The sequence below is a fragment of the Ammospiza caudacuta genome, chromosome 1 (assembly GCF_027887145.1).
Source record: "Ammospiza caudacuta isolate bAmmCau1 chromosome 1, bAmmCau1.pri, whole genome shotgun sequence".
NCBI lineage: Eukaryota > Metazoa > Chordata > Aves > Passeriformes > Passerellidae > Ammospiza > Ammospiza caudacuta.
Window position 1 is genome coordinate 111,572,939 of NC_080593.1, and position 25,947 is coordinate 111,598,885.

General features: G+C 41.0%; 1 protein-coding gene across 1 annotated transcript in view; it reads right to left on the bottom strand.

Annotated features, from left to right (window-relative positions):
* The window catches only part of KLHL14 (kelch like family member 14), a 56,412-nt gene that overhangs the window by 30,408 nt on the left and 57 nt on the right, over positions 1-25,947 (bottom strand). The window contains exons 1-2 of the mRNA XM_058818412.1: positions 25,067-25,947; positions 10,982-11,103 (exon numbers count right to left, since the gene is read on the bottom strand). The exon at positions 25,067-25,947 is cut by the window's right edge and continues 57 nt beyond it. Coding sequence (XP_058674395.1) covers positions 10,982-11,103; positions 25,067-25,947 — 1,003 coding nt within the window. The remainder of the gene's footprint in view (positions 1-10,981; positions 11,104-25,066) is intronic.

Here is a 25,947-nt window from a genome sequence, read left to right on the forward strand (position 1 = left end):
CAATTTTTCCTTTGCTGCTTAGCCCAGGAGGAACATTTACCATCTTCTAGTAAGTTTTGGAGTCAAACCTTGTTTTCAATCCACACACACATGTATATATATATATGTGTGTGTGTGTGTGGTGTGTGTTTTGTAAGAAATGTAAAAGATACTTTTCTGATTGAAGTAAGTGGCATGAAAGGAATGTCAAAGAGCTGCAGGATCAGAAAGAAAGAACCAGATTTGTTTTTTTTCTTGATTATAGACTAACAAATATATATATATATATATATATATATATGTATATAATATATACACATATACATACATATATATGTATGTGTATATATATATTTAAAATAATCAGAACTGATATACATTAATTTCATCACTGCAGAACCATCACTTGCATTTACTTGCAGTTTCTGCTCACAAGGAAACAAGCTTGATTTAATAGTTTGAGCCACAGCCATCTCAAGAGTTGAAGACTTCCTCCCCCCTCCAAATTAAAGCTAAATAGTGTGCATTAAATACATTATCTACTTGTAATAAAATGGGAATTTTTAAGATGATTCAGTCACAGATAATTTGTTGCTGCAAACGACAGGCTTGTATCAGCCACTGGCCGCTCTGAGCATTTGCTGAGCCCAGGGAACGCTCGGGTAGCTTATCCACTCCATGGAAAACAGATGTTTGCACTGTGGAAAAGATTCCTATTCCCTTTTGTGGCCTTAAGGATCCTGGGTGGGATCTCCCATGCCATACAGCCGGGGTGCTGGGCTTGCTCACCCACCAGAGCCCTCACATGCCGGTTAGCCCAGGGCACTGCAGCAGGAAACCAGCCACCATTCCATGCCAAAAACACAGCCCCGTGTATTTCACACTCAGCCCCCAAGAAGCCATCAGAGCAATTCTCCAGAACAGCTCTGGAGGGGGCTCAAAGGCACCCTTTTTATCAGCCTGGGGTGATCTATTCACAAGCAGAGGCAGCACAGCTGTAGGGCTGCCTTTGTTGCTCTTGCCTGGCAAATACCAGAAAAGACCACTTGTCTGGACTGATGGGAAGGCACATGTTAAAGCAATTAATTAATTTGCCCTAAAAGATTGAGGCCAGGCCAGGATTTGTCCCTTTCCCAGTGTTCAGTTTGATTGTAAGCAATGGGACTTCCACCACTTCCCATGGGAGATTATTCCACAACCTAATAGATCTCAATGTCAGGAAGTTTTTTCCTGATATTCAGCCATAATTCATATCCATGAATTATGAGCTACTGTCGACATCACATCCATTGAGGCATTCCTGGAGCCTGCTTCATTTAAAATTATATGCTCTAGTTATGCAGGGTTTCTGTGTACTAGGGCAAAATGCTTTTTCTGCAGGTTAATTCATTACTATTCAATTTGTTAACACTTTTTTTCTCGGTGTGAAGAGTCATTCTGCAGTTGCATACTCTGTATAGTAGCACAATCCCCATTTGGGAGCAGAATCACAATATATAAATATGACAAAACAACACACCAAAACCCATCCCTGTAAAGACATTAGTCTGCTCCTGCAGATACTCCAGCATTCAGTTAAATCAAAGCAGTAGCTCATACAACACCTGGTATGAGACAGAAAGCTCAGAGAAAACCTTTCTCAAGTATGGAATAAATTTTATTTCTGTCTTAAAAAGGGGGAAGGTAGGGGAATTGGGGGGGGGGGGGGAAGTAGGGAAGGGGAAAGGGATGGGAAGGGAAGGGAGAAAGGAACTTAAGCTGTGAGAAAACAGAGGAAAATTGAAAAGAGAATGACTTCCTATAAACAATGAGCCTGTACAACACAGTAAGAACATACAACAGCAAATTAAGTCAAGGATGCAAAATTTTCACTTCTTACCACTAAAGCACTTAGAAAAATAGAGAAAGCTAAAGCAGGCTTCAAAAATCTGTATTGCAAATAATTGTGTACACTTCTGAGAAGGAAACTGTCTTTTAATAACATTTGAGAGGAGAAAATTCATAAAAGGTACCAATCTCTCAAAGAAATCGGAGGATTTCAATGAGAGTTTTTTATTGTTACATTTTACCCAGCTAGAAGAGTTCTGCCATCCTGTTTTCAACCCATTTTACATAAATGCCACATTAGCCACTGGAAAAGGGAATGCTTTCCAAAGTAAGAATCTAAAAATACACCTGAGTTCATTTTCATCTCCATACTTGCCTAGTTCCCATTAATGCTATCTAAATCCCAGAGCAAGTAGCTAAGAATATACACACAAATTTTACCTGGAATTAACTAAAAACCAGAAAGCAAGGAGCACTGAATTTGCAGAGTGACATATAATTTAGCTTTAAAGTTATTCCAGATGGTTGACAATTTAGAGACAGTGGCCATTTAGTATTGAGGGACCTACACAAACAGGTCTGGTGAGAACATTTTGGCAAGGTATAAATGATGTGACTTTATTGAAATCTGTATCTAGCCAGGTGGGACACTTGCTTTGGACACAAGACAGGACAAGGCAGCTGCCAGTTCCTACTGGACCAGATGTGTGTACATAGCAGACAGACAATGCCCATAGGCTGAGATGGACCCAAAATGTTGCAGAGCCTCTAGGGCAGCATTAAGCCCATGTATCTACATTCTGTAGATCACCTGGTGAAGTCAAAGCCACCTGTCACTTGTAGCTAGGCAGTTTCTGGTTTGCAGTTAGCCTTGCAAAGCTTGACAAAACTTTGTTTGGTGGAGCTGTGAAATCCCCCTTGGGACATACATGAAGAATTCACAAGCTAAAAAATTGTGCTCTAACTGCAACCCTCTTTCACAAGAAATGTTGAGAAGAGATGTTCTGATGTGACTATAGTTTTGCCAAAACATTTGAAATATTTTTTTCATTTTGCCTTGGAACTAAGCAGTAGAAGTTGCTGCAAAATGGAACTGTCATCCTCAAGCCATCTGTAAAGATATGTAACTCAAGTAGAAAGATGACTTGGAAAAAGGTAAGCTCTGTGATCCAGGAAGAAGGCTTTGAGTCAAAGGTTCTGATGCCCTTGCAAGGATGTAGCAAGGAGTGGCATCTCCAGGAGCCAGCACCTTTCTTTGTAAGATGTCCCCACAGCAGCCTGACATCAGCATCTGCTGTGAAAATGGCACCAATCATGGGGTAACTCACATGTGTAACCCCTGCTGCCTTCTCACTCAGCTCTCCACTGCCTCAGTGCCCTGCCTGAGGAAGGGGCACTCCTCAGTGTTTTGGAAGGGGGTTGTGCCCTGTTATCTCATCCCCCTCAGGTTTTCAACCACAAAGGATCGTGCTGAGCACAGGCAGGGAACAGGGCATTGAGGTAACACTTACGGACTCTCCCTGGAAGTAGCTGTTTGCCAATGGCATTTTTGAGGATGAAGATGAGTAGGTATCTTCAGGCATCTTTGTATATGCAAGAGGAAATGAACAGCCTGGTTTCCACACAAGTGGGTGTTCACAAGTTCATAACAAAAAACAGAGAGCAGCCAAGAGAAGCTGAAAGACTGTTGAGAGCTTTAGCACAAACAGACTGAATGCAGTGAAAAGAGCTTTTTCAAAGATACACCACAGCAAGATGTGTAGGCACTGGGAACACAGGAATAGAACACTACCCAGAATTTACAACACACCACATTTACAAGGCACAGGGAACAGAAGAAACAATCTAGTAACACTTGTGTAAATGGAGAAGCTGACAACATTGTAATCAAAAACAAAAACGTGCTGAAAGAGGGCTGACATTTCTTGAAAGTTATGTCAAATGGCAATGCAGAAGAAAATAATATTTAACACCTCAATAAAGCAATAATTGTGAGAACCTGCTACGTTTTCACCCACTATATTTTACTCATTCTCAGACTAGTGCCTTGCTCTTAGACACGCAGGTGTGCACCATGAATGGCACTTGCACAGCTGAACTCCCACGCATCATCCTCAGAACGGGAGCTGTGGTTAACCTCTGCTATGTCACATGTAGAGAAATACTCTTCACTGTATTTCTGTTCCTCACTTCTATATTCTTACTTCCCTGTAGGTGTAAAGCATGTGGTTTATTGGCAGTGTGTATGACCACCTTGAATTAATCTCCTAAATCCAGGCTTAAAGCTGGATAGTCATACCAACCAGCCAAGTTTTCTGTGTGTGAATCTTTCTTCCTTTGTGACTGTATTTTCCTGCTTCTGAACCTTTTAAAAGGGTCTAAGGATGAAAAATATAGATGGAATTTATGTTTTAAAATTAGCTTTCAGTGCAATCTATGTGTTTCTTTAAGGAGGATGCATAGAAACATGTACATACGTGCACATGTACATCTTCTACATACATCTACACATTTACTAAACCTGTCTAGTGGGTAATATAAAGACTACTGGCTTAGCAATATGCTAATGCTTGCTCAAGCTTTTCAATGCAGTGCTGAAACCATCCTTGACACAGCACTGAAGCAGAAGCTGCAGCATCCCCAACTGCTGGATAAATGGAATAAGAGAGATGAAATTTATCAGGGCTGCCAAGAAGTGCTCATCAAGACACATATTTTGACTAACATAAGTGTGCACTATTCTCACAACTACAATAAAAAAAAAAGAAGGAGAGGGAGGAAGAAATTAGAACAAGCATTTATCAAGACAACCTGTCCATCTGATTTAATACATTTTTTGCAAATATCACTTCCTTTATTCAGTTACCAACTGTTTTGGGGTAAATTGAAGGAGAAAACCTTTGTTTCTAATATCATTCTTCAAAAAAGTAAAAGCTTTACAGTGATTGAACGTATTTACTTGAAAGACACCACATTTCCAAAGGCACAATGTGTGCTAGGCATCTAGTAGTACTCAAGCTGACACTTAAGCCTTTAAAAATTTCTTCCAAGAGCCTCTGATGTGAGATATAATCATACTGTTTGTCTTATAAGTAGCCAACCTGGAAAATAGAAAACTGGATTAAACACTCCAACAAATGAAGGATTGAGAAGTTCTCAGAGACTCCAAAGACATTTCAGAAAAGGAGGAACATGAGTTTTGTTATTAATTTCCTCAGGAAAGACAAAGTATCATTCAGTATAGGAAAGGCTGATACAACTGAGCACAGAACTGCCAAAGAAAACATGGAAGAAAGAAATATGACCTATTCCAGCAGAAACAATGCAGGCTGGGGACTGGAGTGACCTGGGTTCTCTATTGCTGACTTTGAAGTAAACCACTCTACCTTCCTTTCACTTGACTTCCCTTTGGATAAAGTACATAAATAATGATGTTCAAAGGGTTTTGAGAACCATCAGTATGGCTTAATGCTGGCTAACATGCAAAAATGTTGGTACTGAAGACAGAGGATTGCTGCACTGTCACAGAACATATTCAAGGGAAATTTAAAAAGTCAAAATGACAGAAATAACATATGTTGTATTCAGACCAGACTACCTGCAGGGCACTGCTTCATGTAAAAATGAAAGCACAGCCAGCCTGGGGAAGGAAGGAAAAGATGGACTGCCTTTATCAGAGCATCAAGGGTGGAAAGGTTTCTGACTGCTCATTATGGTCAGAGAATCAGATGAAAATGACAACTCTTTAACATTGTGTGATTGCTGCTGGCAGGAAGAAGGGGGATTGGGAAGGAAATCAAGGTGCCTGCTTCATTGTTTGTCTTTACACATGGACCAAACACAGCTGACTTAAACATACCTAGCAAAGGGCAGGAAGGCCAAGACAAACAGAAAAAAAGACTAAGGGATAACTAGGGAGAAGAAGAAACCTGAAAATAGGTGCTGATCATCCTGACTAAATTCTCCAGTCTGTCAAATTTCTGGACATTTCCCTGTCTTTCCCCAAAAAATATGAGACAGTTCTCATTGGACAATGATGTTGGCTTTTATGCTGGATTAAAATCCAAACCTAGTGCAATCCCTAAGCATAAATGCATTATGGCCCTTAGATATATTTGCCATTATTGTGAAGTTCACTGAATTCTCTCCATGGTTCACCAACATGATGTGGTGAACTAGGGAAGTTAAGCAATTTTACAATTAACATCTTATTGAAAAACAAAGTACTGATATGAAAACAGTATCTGCTGCAGCTGCAGCTTCACGTGGATGGAACATGCCATGTAGGAGTTCAGTAATGCTTCCAGCACTTTACCTTTTGTGCTTCAGAGAAAAAGGAATTTTAGATTGAAGCAAGGAATCTCTGTATATCTAGAAACCTATAAGACTCAATTTCTCTTCTAGTCATCACTTCCAATCAGACAGATGGATAAATTGCTATAGAAATAAACACAAAAGAACCTCACCTATAACAATGACTGCATCATTTTTATTTATTTCTTGCATTCTCTGTTCACACAGCAAGAAATTTAATTCCAGTTAGATCATTCTCTTGTGATACTTTTTTCTTTCATTTAATATATTTTTAAATGCTTAGAAGCATTATGACAGAAAAGCATGTATTTTTTTGCCCTGGTTTATACCCATCATCCTTACCATTACAACAAGACAAAAGCATTAAAGTAAAATTAATCATGTCAAAAGATTTTAGCAAAAAACAAGGGAGACCATGCATAAAGCATCGCTTTGTCTAGTGTGAAGTCACGCTCTGATTAAAAACATATAATGAAAGTGAAAGTAATACATCATTGCCTTAGCAGTAGGGTTTTTGGGAAAGCTATGCAATTCTGAACACAAAAAATCTTTATAGGCTCTGGATTTTGCAATTATTATAGAATAACTCTAACAAACACAACATTGTTTCACTTCCTTAAAGTCTAATTAATCTTAAACGTTGCAGTTTAAACAAACAACCAAAGGAGTTATAGAATTAAACACAATTAGACTCCTGGCAGGACCATAACTGGTAATTAAAACCAAGCAGCAGTGGCTGGTTCTGAGCAGTGAGGTATGAGGTGGTGACACAGAGATCCCCCCTCTCCCAAAGCCCCACATCCAGTAAGTAGTTATAAAGACTACAAAATATCACAGAATAATGAAAACCCATTAACAGAGCAGAACTTTTGCTGTTACTGAGGTCTGTCACACCCCCTTCAGCAGTTCCATTTGTGTCACTGGGCAAAGGTAGCCTGTTGCTGCAACGTGATCTATGTAGTACCCAGCTAAAAAGTGAACACTGTTTGGGCAGATGTAGGCTGGCCTGAAAAGAAACCATGCAGTGAAGGTATTTGCTGCACTTTATCATAAAGTCTATAAAAGCTTCAACTTTGTTCAGGCACAACTGTGCAATAAGTGTTTCAAATTAAACACCAACATGCACATTATGATGTGCCTAATATTATTTATAATCTCAGATTAAGATTGTGGCCGTATCAAGCAAAATTAGGTGGTAAAAAATGTTTGTAGAATGCCACTAACTTACTCCTTTCTTTTCCTCTTTATTCTGCCTCTATGTTGTCAACATATAAACAATAACTCTCTGAGAAATACCAGATAGGAAAAATACACAGTAATACTAGACTGTGAAAAATCTACCGATCCCCTGAGCCATAGCATTCTTGCCTATAGATGATGACATTAAAAAATTGGAAATGGGTGCACGCTTCCCCTCCTCTCCCGGGTCTATGAACAAGGCAAGTTGTTTTCCTGATACCTTTCGAATTACTCCCATTAGTACTGATGCATTTGGTGCTTTGGCTATCCAGGCAGAGAGAGGTGGGCAGGATCCCCTGCCAATAGATCTAGACTTGTCTAGGGAACAAAATGAGATTGCTCCTGTGCTGAGCTGTCAAACTCGATAGCTCGTGCTGTTCCACCTGCACCCATCCTCTCAGCTCCAGCTGCAGTGCCATGGAGCCAGTAGTTCCTGATGGCTGATCTTCTCCTGCTCCTTATGCATCACACAGGGCAGGACACAGAGCCCTAAGCAACTGAGTGCTGAGAGTGAGCCACTCTCCCTGCTGAGAAGGCAAAAGGAAACAGGCCAGCAGCTCCCTCTCAAAGGGGTCTGCAAGCCCTGAGAGCAACTGCTGGGGCTCCTCTCAGTGGACAGTGACAAGACGAGATTCGGGCTCCTCTCATCCACCTCCTCCTCTATGGCCCTGCCACTGCACCCAGGATTGAGTGTTTGCTCCTTTCCCACTATCCCTACCCCCAAATGCCACTGGCACAGAGAGCAGAAAATGAGGAATGCAAATGGGTTTGGAGGAAGGGAGGGGGACTTTCTGTGCACACTTACATTGGGTCAGTAAGCCTCTCAGTGCGAAATGTGGCATTTTGTTGGTGTGTGGGGGAGCCTATTGGCAGCCAGAAGGTTAAAGAAAAAACTATGTAACAGGAGAAAATCAAATACACCTAAGGCAATAATAAAATAGAACATCTTGAAATACCAGACTACAGGAACTGAAATTCTTCCCATCACAGAACCTCATGAGCAGGACATAGCTTTTGCTCTGTCCCTATTCACTGAGGAGCAAACCCATCATTTGCACTGACAAGCTGAGAATTAACTGCAACACTGGGACTGAAAGTACTATCTAAATAAGAAAAAAAAAACCCAAAGAAAAAAAATCTTCTGCCTTTGCTGCTGATTGTATATTTCTGATAAGACAACAGTGGATTGAGAGAGAGGTAAAAAGGTAAAGAAAGAGAACTCCTTCCTAAATTGCAAAAAAAATACATTATAAATAAAGACAGAACTATGTCCTTAAATTTACACCCTCCATAAATGTCACAGTATGTTGATAGTACACCACGGCTGCACTGAGCTACCACTATGTTTTAAGCTTGTACAGTTTGTTGTGTTCCCTAAGACTTCTCAGTCACAGCTCTTCAAGTCCCTGCACTCCTATGCTATAGTTCTTCAATGTTTCACAGAAAGGACAGAAGATCTACTTGGACTTACCTCCCATTCTCTCATAAGTCTGAAAAAAAAGGTGATACTTGAAACTCTTATTTCAACTGGTATTTTTTTTTTTAATAGTTATTGTTACCATTTTGTAACAATTACAATCTTAGTAAAATATTTTCTAAGAAAGTATGCTTGTTAACATTTTGTCTTTCTCAGTATGAAAAGACAGATGTTCTCCTCTGTGTTCTTCAAACTTTAGCCCAGGCCAAGAGGACATCCTTTTCTGGCAGGATTTGCAAGAACAGGGTTACTCATGTCAAGAGAGGGCTCTGTATTTGGCAGCTGTTGCCTCAGCCAGCACTGGGACAGATCCTGGGACCTCCAGGGCTTCCAGTGCTGAGCAGTAAATGCTTGAGCCCAAACTTCCAGGACTGTAACAAATGCCTTGGTTTTAACCACAGGTTTTAACCACAGCGCAGAATGTTACGTGCACTGCCATAGTGGAAAGAGAACTTTTCTTCCCTGTTTCTAAAGGTAACACAGAAAAGACTAAATTCTCTAATAAAATTATCCTGAAACATCTCTCAACACCACCACAAACAGTTGGTCCAACACTAGAGATGCTGAACATTTAACCAGAGCATTAAGATATCCTGCCTCCGGGTAGTTTCCCACATTCTTGGAAACTGCAACACAATGTAAATAAGCAGGAGCTGAGTAAATTCCATTCTTACAAAATCTGACAATCTACAGCTAGTTAAGACTCAAGAAAAGAGCTTTTTACTTTAATTCAGTAGAGAGTTCAGATCTTGAAGCAAGAGATCCATTCCTCCTGCCTCCCCTGTTGAGCCACTGGATTAGACACAGCAAATGAAAAAAACACCTGCCTTAGGCAGTATCATTGATTTTTCAATGACTTACCATCTTCAGGATTTTCTTAGAAGTAGTTTACAGAGGTGGGTATTGTAACTCATTATTCTGAAAAATGTGAGGCATAATATATTCCCTAGCACAGATGCTATAAACTTTTATAATGTACACTTCATATAACCTTTTTTAATTGTCATTCTTTTACAACACCCTCAACTATTAGTCCAGGTCATCTATATGTAAACAGTCTTTATGTGGCACATCACTTTGTAAAAGGCTCCTTAATCTACCATGGGAGAAAATCAGTCTACAAGGGCATTATTTCAAGTCCTGCATCATAGTAATTAAAAAAAAATTATCCTAATTTTGCATGTAATAATTATGTGGATGTATGCCATTACAGGGCTTTGGATAAGGGAGGAGAAAAACATTCTGTAAAATGTATTTTACTGGGGGAAAAAAAAAGCAGGTCTAATAGGAAATCCAGGTTTTACCAGTTGTCCAGTTTTAGAAGTATGGTTTTGATTTATGGATCAAAATTGCTCATTTATTATTTTATCTATACTGCTTCGGGCAATTTTGACAGTTAAAATTTAGTTTTATTGACCAATGCAGCCAGTTTAGCCACAAGGGGACTAATGCACACACAGCCTGCTGCACTCAAGAAGCTATGATTTGATTCCATGACCAAGTCAGACTGGGAATCACAACCAACATAACAATAAGTTCCAAATCTCGATGCTCGAGGCAAAATACTTACTCTAAAACCAATCCACTATTAAAAGAAGGTGGGAAAGAATTTTGTGATAGCAGCCTCCATGCACTGTTTATTGTAGATGATATATTCCACCAATGCTTCTGTCAGCAATGGACGCAGGGTAGTACAGAGGAAACCTTTCTTTAATGATTTTGGACAACAGATAAAGCTGGAAGAAGGAAATGAAAATGCAAAACAGAATCAAAGGTGTGCTCTAGTACTACGGCTTACCAGGGATCTGACTCTTGAGAAAAATGTCTTGAAAAAAATGCCTTTTTTTTTCCTAAACCAGATTTTATTCATATATACATAAATATGCATGGGTTCATGTTGCAGCTTGAAAGACTTACAAGTTTACTTAAAAAAAAACTTACTGGAATGATTTTAAGCCAATGTTAATTTAGGCCTATCCTATTATAAAATTAGCATCTTCTGCAATCTCAATTTATTGCTCCATTGTGAAGCCCCTTGTGATACATAAACAAATCTCTGAAGAGAAACAAATCAATAAAGTGTCTAATTTGATTAACCATGTTTTTAAATTCATCAAGACAACTGTACAAAAATAAACCACTTACTTGTCAGTATTTTCCACGTCTTCTTTTCATCATCATAATACTGAACCAAATTGCTGGGTAGCCGGTCAGGTCCGGGAGGCAATCCTCCAACCAATAACAGCATTTTCTTATTGGAACGAATTCTTCACCCAAAACAAGAGGAAAGATGAACAACCACATTACTGAGGAGTATTTTTAGTGGCAACAAAATCATAACCATCAAAAGAATGTTCATTGCTTGCAGTTTTCTATTTCATTTTTTTGTGTTTCTTTTCCCAATCATGTCTCAACAGTTTTTTGAACCAAGCAGAAAAATGATCAGAAAAGCTGCGTATCTCTCTACTCATGGAATAATAAGCTTCCTTTATGCAATTTGTTAGAGGTTCATTCTAGAACGACCTTTTTCTTATATTATCCCTTTAAATCATCACTCTTTACAGCTGAATACACATGAAATGCTCTGGAGTTGTACTAAGGTTAAGCATTAAAGTTGCATGTCAAAATTCGTATTAGTCAAAATCATTATTATAAGCCATTCTACACTCAAAGAACCTTGAAAAAATTAAGGTTATGCAGAGAGTTTGTGAGCCAACTCTTTAATCACACACTGAACTTCAGATATATAGTTTAGTACAATTAGCAGCACTGGGCTAATGGTTATGGGTTAAATGCTACTTACAAGCACTTTTGTTTGTTTAATTTAGTCCAGACTCTTGCTTTCATTCTCCCCCCCGGCTCCCCCCCTCGTCTCTGCTCTCCCCCTGTGCACCACTGGCTATAGCAACACCAATTGGTAAAAATGAGACTGTGATGTTGTTGTGAGCCTCCCCAGAGTGGAGCCCTGCCAATGCTTGCCACTGATCCAGCGGCATGAACCTGCTCAACTGTGCAAAGTCACTCTAATTCCCTCCCTCTGTTTTTCTACCTTCTCCCCCAGGGGGCAACCACTGAAAGGAGTGACTACCCACCCATCAAGAGCTGGCAATTCGCTGCTATTAACCGTGACCGTGATTCCCAATCTGCCTGGCAGTTCTTAAGAACAGGACTGCAATGTCTCATCTGCAGTAAAAGTGGTTATCTGCACCCTGGCCTCCGATGCCCCACCTGATGAACGTACAATTTCTCTGCAGCATGGAGGGATTTAGCACAATTGTAAGTGAAAACTGGAGGGGAGGCACAGACCCCCAGATGAGCCCTGATGCTTTAACAGTCACTTTGCATATAATTGAACTTTCACCAGTTATACTCAGCTTGGGTGAGATAGCACTGAAATAAAGGTCTAGGCTCAAAATGTTCCTGTAAGGTAGGAAGGTGATGTAGCCTGGAAAACAGCCATCCATGTGAATGACTGTGCAGTGGGACCATGCATTTGATGGAAAGCATCCTTGTCAAACACCATTTTTCCAGGCATGACAACACCTACACCTGTGTAGCACTCTGTGTGTCAGTCTGCAGCAAACACCACGGCCAATAAAGGCACAGAACACCAGGAACCAAAGCCTAGCACCAGAGATGCTTGTGGTGGGGTCAAAGCACCACCCAGGAGCTCCAAGCTCAGCAGTGAATTCCAGCAATGGGAGCTTTGCAACTGAGGCACACTCTTGGCTTCACTCCAGCTGCTACCTAGAATGTGTGCTGGTGACCCAGTGATTCACATTTGTAGCAGAACTGCATCTTCTTTTGAGAAGAATGGGCAAAACCAAACTAGATTGTGCTGTAGACATGCACCAACCACAAGGAGCATCCCTCAGGAAGGGAATACACAGCTGAGGGCTTGATCCACACAATGCTCCAGAATAAAATCTGTCAAATGGCTGTCCCAAAGACAACTATAGACTACAGATACATCTATGACAAGGATGGCCAGGGAACAATCTGGCATATGGCCTTATCCGTTTTTTAAACAGATCTAGCGCTCAGAGAAGGTCATGAATTCACAGTGGATGAAACAAAACCCTCAGTGCAGGAGCAGGAGTTAAACCATGGGGGCAGTGACACTGTCCCACACTGTCCTACCCCTTGATTCTCTACCGACTTGGGGAGAGCCCCTGCAGTCCCTCAGTCTTTCTGACAAGCCAGCCTTGGATGCCTGCACTGCACCTGCTATGTGCTGTCAATGAGCACTGTTACCTGCCCAGCAGACTGTGGCTCTGTAGGATATCAGGAACCATCTCATGATCACTGTCAGCACAGATTCCATAGTGCTCCAGGGAAAGCTTACTAAAGCACTGCCAGCATCTTATAACATTCAGTCTCCCCAGTAAAGTTTTTAATGAGAGAACATTTGATGTGTTCTGTGCAACATGGGAGTATGATAAACTGGTTTTGGTATGAGTTAGGGATGACTGCACACGTAACAAGTGGCAGAGCAAACCAGAGCCATAAGTCAGTTATGCATGACCATCCCTAACAATAGAGAATAAATTGTTTATTCCAGCCCTCCTGTGTTGTATGTTATATCACAATCAACTCCCTGTGCATTGTAAAATTCAGAATGCCCTTGCAAGGTTTACTTGATAAAGGAGTTTATTTTGATTTTCATCTTTCATCTGTAAAACTCCCTTCTAACTCCAAAGCACTGTGAAAATCCAATGAATGGCCAAGGCTCAATAGTTAAGGTGAAGAATGAAATGTCAGATATAACTCTGAGTTTCCAGACTTTGGCAGTTGCAACTATCCTTAACATTACTTTTTCAACCAAACAGCCCAAGAATCTACTGTTTCCTGAGAAGGAGCAGTGCTGCTATATTGGTATGCTTAAAAAATACTAATTTTTGAAATATGTTTAAAATGGGAAGTAGCAAGAACAGAGACTTTTGGTAAAAGTTCAGTAAGAAGTGAATAGTCAGCAGTCTCTACCAAAAGCACAGGGAAATTTCACATGGCAAAGAAGAGATGGGTACTTATACCCAAAATATCTAATTCATCTGCATTGAGAGCTCTTCCAATGAACTAAGTAAAGATAATACAGTGGCTAACGACATGCAGGCTTTAAACTGATATGTCTCCTTGGAGCCAGATCCGGTTTTAAGTTTTAATGTGAAATGCTGCAATTTAGGTTTTGAGAAATATTTTCTTTATTATGTTATATTTATGCTTCATATTGCACTAAGCAGTACTGTTAGAATCTTATAATACATTCTAAAATATGAAAAACATGTAAATGGCCACTTATATGCAGAAGACTTTTCCAAATATTAATAAAAATGTTATTCAGTGAAACACTGTGGTGAAGACAGGATTCAAAAATATGTGTAATACATTGAGCAAGATAAAGCTTCTCCCTCTCGTGTGTTATTACATGTTTGCTATTTGGATAAGTTAAGATTACAATGTGAAATGTTCTTCATTATATATGACACACTCTTTTTTTACAGTCTAATATTCTATTCAGTTAATGCTGTGGTTCACAGTGTCTCCAGCAAGGATTTTATGATCACCCTGTGTTCCATTAACAGTAGTAGGTCTTGGTCAGGGAAGGCTAAGCTGTGGACAGGCAGGCTGTCATGGTAAAAAAGTTGAGATAAATTTATCCACATGTTATCTTGAAAGCATTACTTAGATTTAGACTCCAAAACTCTAGTTCTCACTGATGAACATGCATGTGTTGTTATTATTCTGCACACACTTTGCAGTTTCTGTTCGGCTAAGATTTTAAAACACTTAATTCACCTTAATTAAGTTCCTGGGTACCTCATGTGGTGTGAAATTTATTTTGTCTACTTACAAGACTGGAAACCAAAGTATATTTCAAAGTCAACATTTTCAAACTTGTGTAGTTTCCCTCAAGCACACAAACCCAGGAATTTGAGCACTCACAGAAGTGGCTTCATTTTTAGAGATAGCCATCAACATAACTAAATCCTACTCACTTCAAAGGCAGCAGCAGATGCCCGTCAGCTCTAAAACTCAGATCACCAGTCCGTGGTCTAAACTAACCATGAGTATTCATGGCAAGAGACTGAGCCCAAGAGAGTTTACAGATTCACAAGAAATTGGTAGAAAAGGCTGTTGGAGACCTCAACACTCCTGAAACCACTCCTACTCTTTTGCAACCTTGATGGCCTCATGTTAATGGAAAACGCATGAATGGGAAATACTCTTCTTGTACATTGTTTTTCTTTATTAACATATCCATCAATCTTGCACTGGTGGGTTTTCCTTATCTGGGCAATTAGTAGAAGTTCATTCTACAAAAGCTGGCAAGAAAACAAGCCTCAACAACAGGTTTGCTCCAGACTCTTCCAGTTTTTAAACAATGCTCTGCCCTCTGTATTAGAGAATGCAAATAAATGGCAAGAATACAACCATGAAGTGGCAATCCTGTGGTTCTTAATGCATCCAGTGTAGTGTTACACATCAGAAAGAGAAAGGCATCCTAAGACATACAAGTGATCATGGTCATCGGTGAAAAAAAAGAAAAAAGAAAAAGAGTATTCAACTATACTTTTCTCTTAACTCAGGGCTATAGTAAACCCAGAAGTCTGGATCATTAATTATCTTTTCATATAGGCTATCACCACGGCTTTGAGTATGGGTAGCTCTTCAGAGCAGGGACCTGACAGTGCTGACCTTAAACACAGCCAAACAGAACTCCAGGTGTTCGCCCACTGAACTCAAGCACAAACAAAATCAGCCATAAGAGCAGCACAGCCTCAGCAAGGGCAGGTGAATGCATGGTGCATTTATCTACATCCTCATATCTCATTACATCAAAGGATTTGAGAAACCTGAGTCTGACAGTGACACTGTCAAAATAAGTAGCAAGAATCTCAGAAAAGGGGGCTGTGTTAACCTGCAGCAGAAACAAATTATTTCAGAGTGGTTTAAATACTAACCTCCAGGTAATACACAAAGAGATACATACTATCCCAAGCAACATTTGAGTTGCCGACCTTTTGTTTGTAAACACCAAAAACTTAATTTCATCTTCAGAAACCAGGATGGTCTTTAGCAAACCTTTTCTTCTCAAAAGGGGTCTGAAGGGATGCTGTGTTCAACAAAAAATGTAGTGGACAATCTAGTTTCAGTCTGCAAAACTGAACAAATGTTGCAAGCATCCATTTGCCCGTGGCTGAAAAAAATGTTTTGCTATCGAGAACATGGGATGTGATCTTCAACAATTACCTTCCCAGCTCCTGGATGGGCATTTCAGTGCAACAAAAGTGTCATATGAAAACTGCTTATTTCAATGGATTTTGGCTTCCATAGCTGACTGCAAAGATAGCCACGATTAGTAACACATGTTTAATAGAGAGGAAATCTAATTATCCGGAAGTTTAACTATGAACTCAATGAAAGCCATAAGATTCAATGTAAAATTTATTTTAGACAAAGGAATTTTATGAGGTTTTGTCATTGCATAAAATGAATTAACAAACATCAACCTATAGGTGAATAGGCATCTAGAATCTCTACCTAACCCTACAGCAGTGCTAGGGGAAGACCTGAGTTCTCACAGTCAACAGACCAAATCCTGCCTAATGACTTTCCCCTTATGGATAAAGTACAGACATTAAAAACATCCTGATTTTGTCAAAATGTAAGGCATGATAAAGTCTCTTGCAAATGATGACCAATAATTTTTTTAGTTCTTCAGTTCAAAGAATTTTCAAAAATTTCCTGAATGTATGGAAGTTGCTTTATGAATGGATTTTTTTGCCTCTTCTAATTTGCACCTATTGCCCCAGGCACACTAGAATGAATGTGAAAAAGCTTTCTAGAAATACTAAAAACCTGGAAACCAGTCTTATAATGAAGATTTTGGTTTTCATCTTTTCATTCTCCATGTAGCAGGCTTGGCAGAAGACCCCAGTTTTCATTGCAGCAGAGCTCACAGTAATGTTCACTGAGGAGGATGCTCATTTAATACATGTTGCTGACCACTGATAGAATGAAGTTTAAGAAGACAAATACTAAGCTGAGAATGATTTGCTACAGACATTGATTGTTGGTTTCCTCCTCTGAATCGACTTGAATTTTTTTTTAATTTTGTCCAATACTTTTAAAAAAGCATAGAAAAGAATTAGTTAATGTTTGCTTTAACAATAATCATTCCTTTACCTTCTAAAAGCAGAAGTCTAAGGGTAAGTGAATATTTTACCTGGCAGGCCACACTTAACTGTTACAGAGTTACCTTACAAGTTAAAGGTTCCTTCATTTCTAAAGTTGCCAGGTAATTTTCCATCTCCTGTATTGAAATAACTTAGAATCTGTTTGAAGCTCTGAAAATCCCATTTTTCTTTATGAAACCAAGCCCACTACTGTTGATCTCTAAGTTAATACTTAAGAGTTACCTTCCAGCTTTTAGCTGGAAGATTTTTTGAAGTCAATGTCCCTTCCTTTTTGGGGTAAAAGCCTCTGATGTAACAGGTAGCTTAGCAGTAACAACTATCCTGGTAGAGTGACACCTATCCAGGGCTCCTTTGGAAAAAACACAGAGGAGAGTCCTTCTCATCTTTGCCTCCTTGCACTACCAGATCTGAATGCTGAAGATATCCTTACTACTTACACACTGAATATCTGGAGCATTGCAAGGAAGGTGAATCCAAAGGAATGTTACTAGCAAAGCAAACTGGTGAATGAGACACAAAATCTCCTGTTTCATGAATCTTCTTGGTAGAACTACTCAAAGATTTTCCTCACTGAAGGAAGTTCTAAAAAACCTTTAAGTAATTATCTTTATCCTGAATTTAAAAAAAAGAAAAAGGAAAATGTCAAAGCTAAATGCTTTTGCAAATTGCCTCCCCTCCTCACATCATTTTGCTTGGCCTTTTTTTTAGGTTTGGTTTGTTGGCTGGTTCCCTTTTTTGGTTATTTTGGGTATTGGGTATTTTTTGGTGTTTTGTTTTGTTTGGTTGGTTTTTAAAAAATTTTTCTGACAGAGGTTGTAAAATGGAAATGCTTTATAGAATACTTCCAAATCATCAAATCGTCTTTTTAATTTTTTGTTGCCGAGGAAATTTCAACTAACTGTTATTTTTTGATGTTCAGACTGTAAAGTCAAGAAAGTCCTTTTTTATTTGATTCTGTGTCTGATGTCCACATCAACAGAAGGTTGACACAGCATCAGAGGCTGTGTTCTTTCCAGCTGAGGCTCCTTTTCCTTAGGAAGCCAAAGGAAAGGAACACACCTTGCTGCCAGCTCACTCAGGGTATGACTTGTTACCTTTTCCACTGGTTTGTTTGGGTTTGTTTTTTTTACTGAAAGGCACCAGTTGGGGAATACAGGAAGAACCAACTGTGGCACCAACTTCTATTTACTTCCAGCTTCACTGCAAACCGTCTGCTTCCATTGAACTTGGCAGCTGACAATATTTGCTCAGTTTATTGTCTGCTTTCCAAGAATACAGCAAGTGTTGACTACTAAGTACTAGGCATGACAGTCTTTAAAGAAAATTTCAGGGAGGCAGCAAATATGAAAAATGATGCCAGGAAGTATCTACCAATAGTTTTCAACTTTCCATAGTCTTCAATTTCTTTAGATGATCCTTTGGTAAACGTGTAATACCAGACAGAATCTGTTTCAACAAAACCAACATGAGAGATGCTTACAGAGCAGGGGAGTCCAGCTCAAACCCTTCTTTTAGGATTCCTACTCCCTGCTCAATCTTTCCAGGCCACACTGAGCAAAGGATAATTACAAACCTTGCTCTGATTTAGAAAACATATTGGATTTTTAAAACATAGGAGTTATTTGAAAAGACGAAAGTGTTTTTTACAGATTATATCAATTTTTTCATAACATGAGTTTATCAGAACCAAAGCTTTTTCCTGGCAAACTATTTTCTGTTGATTTTATGTTCTACATTACCTCTCCTCACTCCCCTTGCCCTCCAGGCTCCCTGTGCTTTCTCTTCAAGTACAAATCCAAACAATGACACCATCCCAGCTCTGTTCCATTTACTGCTCAGCAGTTACAGACTCAGAACCTCCATATTCTTGTGCTATAAAGAAAAAACTACAGTGACCCCAGGCCACAACACGCCCTCTAAGACCCTCTCCTTTCTATCTCTTCTCTCCACACAAAGGGGATGCACATCAGGCAAAGAGTGAACAGAGAAGTCTCAGACCAGTAGCAGACATACATGTCTGATGCTCACCATGATCCTACAGCACTCCAGTTGTAAAAGGCACACTTTAGGCAGAAATCATTCCAGGAGAATTTTGTCTGAAATGGGACTCCCTTGTCTAGAAGGCTCTGCAACACTCGTGACCTACGTACTTCCCAACAGGACAGAGAGGGATTGTGTTGCCAAAGGATGGGCAAGAACAGCACAGGAACTCATGGCTGACAGCTCTGCTTTTAGGAACCTGCATGACTTGTAAAGCTGCTATATAGACTGGCATGGGTGGTGGAGAGGGGCATTTTTGCTCCAGCATTTGAAGCAGTTTCCATTTTCAAAGGCACTTTGTCATCAGTGTCATCAGAGTGGCTTACTAAGATTACTTGTTTTTAAACTTAGTTTAATTTTCCCTCTAGAACAAGCTGTTATGAAATACAGTGAAATATTTCTCCTCAGAAAAAGAGTTTGGAGATGCAGATGCAGGTATTTGAGGCTGCTTCAAGTGCTAAAAAGGCAGGGTGACAAAGCCAAGGAGGAGCACAGTTCAGCAAACTGCAATGGCCTGTAAAGATCCAAGCACAGAGGTCTGGAGCAGTGGGGATTGTGTGTGTGACATTGGGAGCCTGGTGGGAGGGACACTCAGGAGTTGGGGTAACAGAGGATTCCAGAGAGGAGACAGATAATGTTCAGTAGGTGGGATCTGGGGAAGAGCCCTACCATCTAAGGACATGAATCAGGAGGGACTGCCAGCTCACAGAGGACACAATTCCAAGGTAGTGCCTGTGGGAAACTGGCTGGCAGGGCAAGGACCTGCACAACGTGCCTGGCAACCCCTCTTCAACTGCAGCTGTTGGAAAGATGGCTGTCCATAAAAAAGGCTGTTAATGCTCTTCATAAATTATGTTTCTCCTAACAAATACTATAACTGATCCAAAAAAAATTGGCTATCATCTCAGGGATGATATCACCTTGCAGCTCTCAAGGATTTTACCAGCCAGGACACATGGGTCTTTAAAAAAGCTTCCAAGGACTTTCCTGACCCACAGCAGTCCTTTTAGGACAGTGGTGCTCCCTCTGTCCATAATGTGAGCTCCAGGGCTCCCACCCTTTTGGAAACTCCACATCTCTCCACTAATACTTCAGCATGAGCTTGTCTCCAATGGCAAATGAATGCACATGAGGCAGGTAAGGAAAGTAGGTGAGACTAACTAGGATAAAACTGACTACAGGTCTGTGGTTCGCTACCCCACAGCCTCTAATGTGTCAGTCTCCCTTCTGCAGCTCAGCTGAGAGAGTCCTGGCACATGTACAATTTCCTGATATTAATTCGGGCACATAAAAACTGATCCAAAGCTCACTAAAATAAACCAGAGCCTCACATCCACTTCATCCATACTGCAATGCAAAACTCAATAATTCATATATATTTTAGGATGTGCTTTTCTTATCAGATGTAAATTCAGGATCTGTAGTATTTCTCACTTGCAATTAAACATGAATATTCGTTAAAAATCCAAATATTGCTGTTATGATCCCAAAGGGACAGGTAGGTGGTTGTAACCAGAAGACAGAGTGCATTTCAATGAAAAAACACACACTTTTCTTACAACCACCAAACATGTCCTGCTGAGATTCTACAAAAATCTCAGTAGAAAAAGAAGTCAAATTGAACTACGGTCTGTGAGATTTGGAGACAAATAGTGTATGCAAAAAGGAAATTATTTAATTGCCACGGGATGTAGCTGGTTTCTTCAAATTTTTAATCTCCTCTGTAGAAAGTAAAACATATATGCCTTCCACACAAATGCCACTGTCTCACGCTGTTCAGCACCTTACATTTTCCTTCATCTTCCTTCTGAATGAAAACTGCTCATATCATCTTCATCACCTGTCACTGTTTAATTTGCTATCACTTTCACTAATATTGCCCACCTTCAAACAGTCTGGATGACACCCTCTCTCCACTGAAATGAAATTTAAAAAAACCAAACAAACAGCAAACCAAACCACCTCTACAAGTAGCTTTAGCAGGACCAGAATTTGCACTTTTAATCTCCCTAAGGTCTAGTAGTCCAGGGAACAAAAGTATAAAAAACCAGCTGGGTCTGTACATGCTGGGACTTTGCTGAAACCATAAAACAGCATGGGTAGGCTTAGCCTTCTTATCTCTTTGTCTCCTTATTTCCCCTCTTTCCTCTTGTGCTCTTTAATTCTGTATTTTCTGCCTAGGACTATTCCTATCTTATGTCAGCTGGTTGATCTCCATCCATTTTTCCTCCCCCAAATCGGAAAAAGCTTTTCCAGAAACTGCAATACTCAGCTGCCATTGACAACAGATGCTGTTTCTGCCAAGAATTAGTGTTCCCCCCCCCCTTTTGTTTCATTCCCTATCTTCTTTTTATCTGCCAGGGTCTTTTTTCTTTTACTAGTTTCCTTTCCTGTCTGGTATCCTGTCTGGTATGTATTTTTACATTTTTCTCCCTTCAAAACTATTCTTCTCTCATGTCTTCCCTGATTTGCACTGTCCTGTTTCCACTACTTATATCCCATTTCTCCCCTGGGGTATCTCAACTCCTTTTTTTTTTCTGCATTTCCCCCTCTCTCCCAGTTTTACTTCCCTCGGTGCCCTCTGCCTTCAGGTATGCAGCTGTATTTGCAGCTGCTCTGCCCGCAGATCCCGGGAGGGACAGACCAGCCCAAACACCCTTTGCAGGTGAGAGGAGCTGCAGGTGGTAATGCTCTGTCCCCAGACTTTTAAAAATTTGAAAACACATATATTATATAAAGTACATACTATATATTATATAAAGTACATTATATTACACAATAAAGCACAGTGACATTTTAATCAACTCAATACTCTGGTGAAGATCCGAGAGTTAAATAAATGTCTGGAATATGAACTTTGCTCTATCTAAATAGATTTTCTTCCCAGAACTACAGAAGGTGATACAGCACAGAGCTACGTGTCTCTTTCAGGGACAGACAAACATAATTTAAGCCTAATGTTCAGGGTCACTCACCCCACCCCAAGCTGAAATCAACTATGATATTTCCTAGCGACACCAAAACTGACTGTGTCTCCAGAGGTTTAGCAGCAGCTTGCATGCTGAGGCCCTGCTGAGGTGAGGATCACTGAGCCAGCAGTATTTCTAACTTTGCTTAGAGTTGAGCACCTGATGAGATGCCAAATCAAAGCCAAAACACCCATCCCCTGTGGTAAAGTCCTAAACCTCAGAGTGCATAGCAAGGCTCATAACTCAGGAACATAATTCCTCAACTTTTTAAATTCTGATCATTTAACTGTTGCACCTTGAAAGTTAATTTTACAAAATTCATCAGGACATTGAAGCATTACCTTCTCTTACAAAATTTCATTAAAAAGCCCTAGTCTTTCTGTAGGTAAACAGTGTTTTTCACTGCAGCACAAAACTCAGGTACTTCTTAAACCCAGCATCACTTGCACTGCAGGATCTGCATTTGTGGCACAAACATTATAAATACCTTTGCTCACAGAGCATAGACTGGCTCTTGTTAGCCCAAATCTCTTTTTCCTCCAGGCCTGACCACAGGACTAACTTTATAGTTATATTTCAGAGGGAAATCAGTATATTTTGAGCTTCCCATTGCATTTATTTCCATTAAGAAATAGAAGTAGCCCTGATGCCAATGTACTCCAAAGTGTGCATATGGATATATAACATAGGTGTTTTTTTCTGAAGTAGCTTGTTTTAAAAAAGAAAAAAGTTGTTTTTAAAAAGGTGGAAAAGTTATTGGCAAATTCTAACACTGAGTGCAATTCCCATTTCTTGAACATGCAGGAAGCAGGTGGTTATAGCACTGGGCTGCTTGCATTTCTCAGCAACCCTTACTGTACTGTGCAGGAGCTATTACACTGCACAAGAGGAACAGTTAATCTCTTTATAAAGACATGTGCATCTTTGGTGAATGACCTTTCATTAAACTCCAAATTACCAAAGTCACCATTACTCACAGAAAAAAAGTAATCAGAGTTTTGAAGTCTTTTTCTGTGTAATAATTTTTATGTATTTGCACATGTACTTCACTGTTAGTTACTTTTAAGATTTCCTTCTGGAAATTAGTAGCTTAAGGAACTCTTTGCAGATTTTCTTCCTTAAAATTTTACTGAATGAATGTTAACCTGTTAAAATTGCTACTTTAGAAAAACTATGAGTAACAGAGAAGACAAATCTGGAAATCTCTGTAGTCTTGAATGTTTCTTTTTTTCACTCCTTCATGTTTAAGAAGGCATTTGTACACCTAGGCAGCCTGGCAAAATCCTAAAATGATTAAGATTCAAAGATGGGCCTTTGTGACCTTTATGAATTTCCAGGAATATCGTCCAAGACCGAAAATGAAAATAGAACAATTTCATTCTGCATTACTAAGCATTTCAACATCTCCAATACTTTAACATTTGGAGTAAGTTCTAATGCCTGCTTATAAATAAATCTGAACGGTTTTGCTCCCATTTCACTGCCTCTAAAGAACCCAATCAACAGAAGCTAGTTATTAGACACACAGTAAAGTTGGGAAGGTGACAGCATGTTTTCACCCACTGTGGTTAAGGGTCTCTGAAATACCACTGTCTGCACAGACATGCAGACCTATTACAAATAAAAAGAGCAGCATTTGTGGTATTTGGAGTCTCCTGTAAGTCATTAAGTGCAACTAAGACTCTCATCTAGGACTACCTAAAGTGCACTCCCTTTGTGTATGCTCCTGCTTAAGGGGAAAGCAGCTCCCAGCACCAGCAGAATCAGATTCTTGCAGCATCCATGACATTTGTAAGCATTCAGTGGTCAGAACACCACTACATATCCTTCAAATGACATGGACCACTGAAGCTGGAAAGGTATCTCCACTGAACCACGCCGGCTGGTATCTCAGCAATCCACCAGGACACGAGCATCAGCTTGCCCCCGGTGGCGTGCAGAATCTTGCCTGAGGAGTTCCTGGGGCTTGCATTTTTGAAAGTCATCACTTTTGAGTGTTGAAATGCAAAGGGTAGGCACCAACTTACAGCAGTGGCAGCTCAGAAATACTTTATGCTGCAAAATAGTTGTATTTGATGTTTTTGATTTCAGAGTGAGAATCAGTTAGACAACAAGGTGATAAGCATGACAGAACACTAACATAGTGACCTAGCCAGAAATAATAAGAGGGCACACTATCTCCAAAGTTAAACCATCTGAGTAGTGCCCATTACATAGAGCATAAGAATCCTGTGCATTAATGCTAATAGAGTGTATTATTTAAAATATTTATTAATGTACCAGTTTCTTTCTTGCTGCTGTCAAATCATTAGTAATATGCACCCATTAGTTGAAAAGCTTATAATAAGCTGAATAATGTGAAGTGTGGTTTGATTTCTGTGCTACCACACCACTGTATTATACCAACACTAGAAGATGGTATTATCTTTCCATCTGTGAACGAAGTACAAACAAATTTTGGATATGTTTAGTCCTTGTTAAACTATGTGATGTGCACTCACTTCCTAACACCAACCTCATATTGTCAATCTTTGACATCATGATTCATTACCTTATTAAATGAAAACAACTGACATGTTGTAGGTGTAAGGACTATGAAGTCACAAGTTTCCACGCACAAACAGGGACATCACCCCACCACCAGCAACATCAGGGTTTGCACAGATGATGCAGTTATTTATGAAAATAACAGATGTAGGACTTGGCTATTACAGTTTAAAGACCTAACTCCTTGTTAAGGAATAACATTGTGGGAGAAAAGAATTATTAATTATAGTAAAAAAACCAATAAATCCAGATTCCCAACGCGCGGGTGGCCAGAGGGCCGAGGGGAGGGGACGAAAAGTTTGGTGGTGCAGGGGGCGGGCGGCTCGGCCCCGCCGCCGCCCCCCTCCCGCCGCTGCGGCCGCCCCCGGCCCCGGCCCCGCGGGGTCCGAGCCCGCCGGGACCCCCGATCCCGCAGGAGGTGCGAGCCCGATCCCGCAGCCCCCGCGGGGTCCGAGCCCCCTGCCCGCCCCGCTCACCTGCTGGCCAGGCTCTGCCGGCAGTGCTGCCTGAAGGGCATCAGGTGGTAGTTCATGGCGTCCAGCAGCAGCTTCTGGCAGACGGGGTCGGTGCGCATGAAATCCACCGACTGGACCCGCTCCACCAGCTCCGGCGCCGGGATGAGGGCGAAGCGGAGGCGCTTCATCAGGTCCGGGGCGTACTGCATGCGGGTCTCCCGGTCGTGCTCCAGCCAGAGCACGGACATCTGGAAGAGCGCCAGCTCCGACTCGACGGGGGGGGGCAGCGAGTCGAGGAGGGCGCGCATCTCCTCGAAGTTGAGCAGCAGCACGTCCTCCACCAGGTACTTGTTGGCCAGCTTCTTGGTCTCCTCCAGGCCGTGCAGGGCGGCAATCTTGCACACCTGCTTGTAGTTCTGCACCGAGATCTGGTCGTTGAGGAACTGCACGCACAGCTTGGTGACCTGCGGGATGTGCAGGATCTTGCTGACCGACAGCACCTCCTCCACCGTGTCCAGCGAGAGGGTCACGTTGGCCGTGTACAGGTACTCCAGCACCAGCCGCAGCCCGATGGACGAGCAGCCCTGCAGCACCAGGTTGTTGATGGCCCGCGGGCTGGCCAGCAGCTTGTCCTCGGGGGAGGAGGATGGGGTGCCGGGCTCCTCCTGCGTCTGCGGCGGCGGCGGCTCCTTCGGCGGCCCTCCCAGCCCGTCCTGGGCGCCGGGCCCCAGCCCCAGGGCGTGCGGGTGCCCGCCGCTCCCGCCGCCGCTGGAGAACAGGGATCGGAAGTACTGGGAGCAGGAGGCCAGCACGGCCTTGTGGCAGTGGAACTGCTGGCCCTGGGCCGTCAGGGTCACGTCGCAGAAGAGCTGCTTCCTCCACAGCAGGTTGAGGCCGTGCAG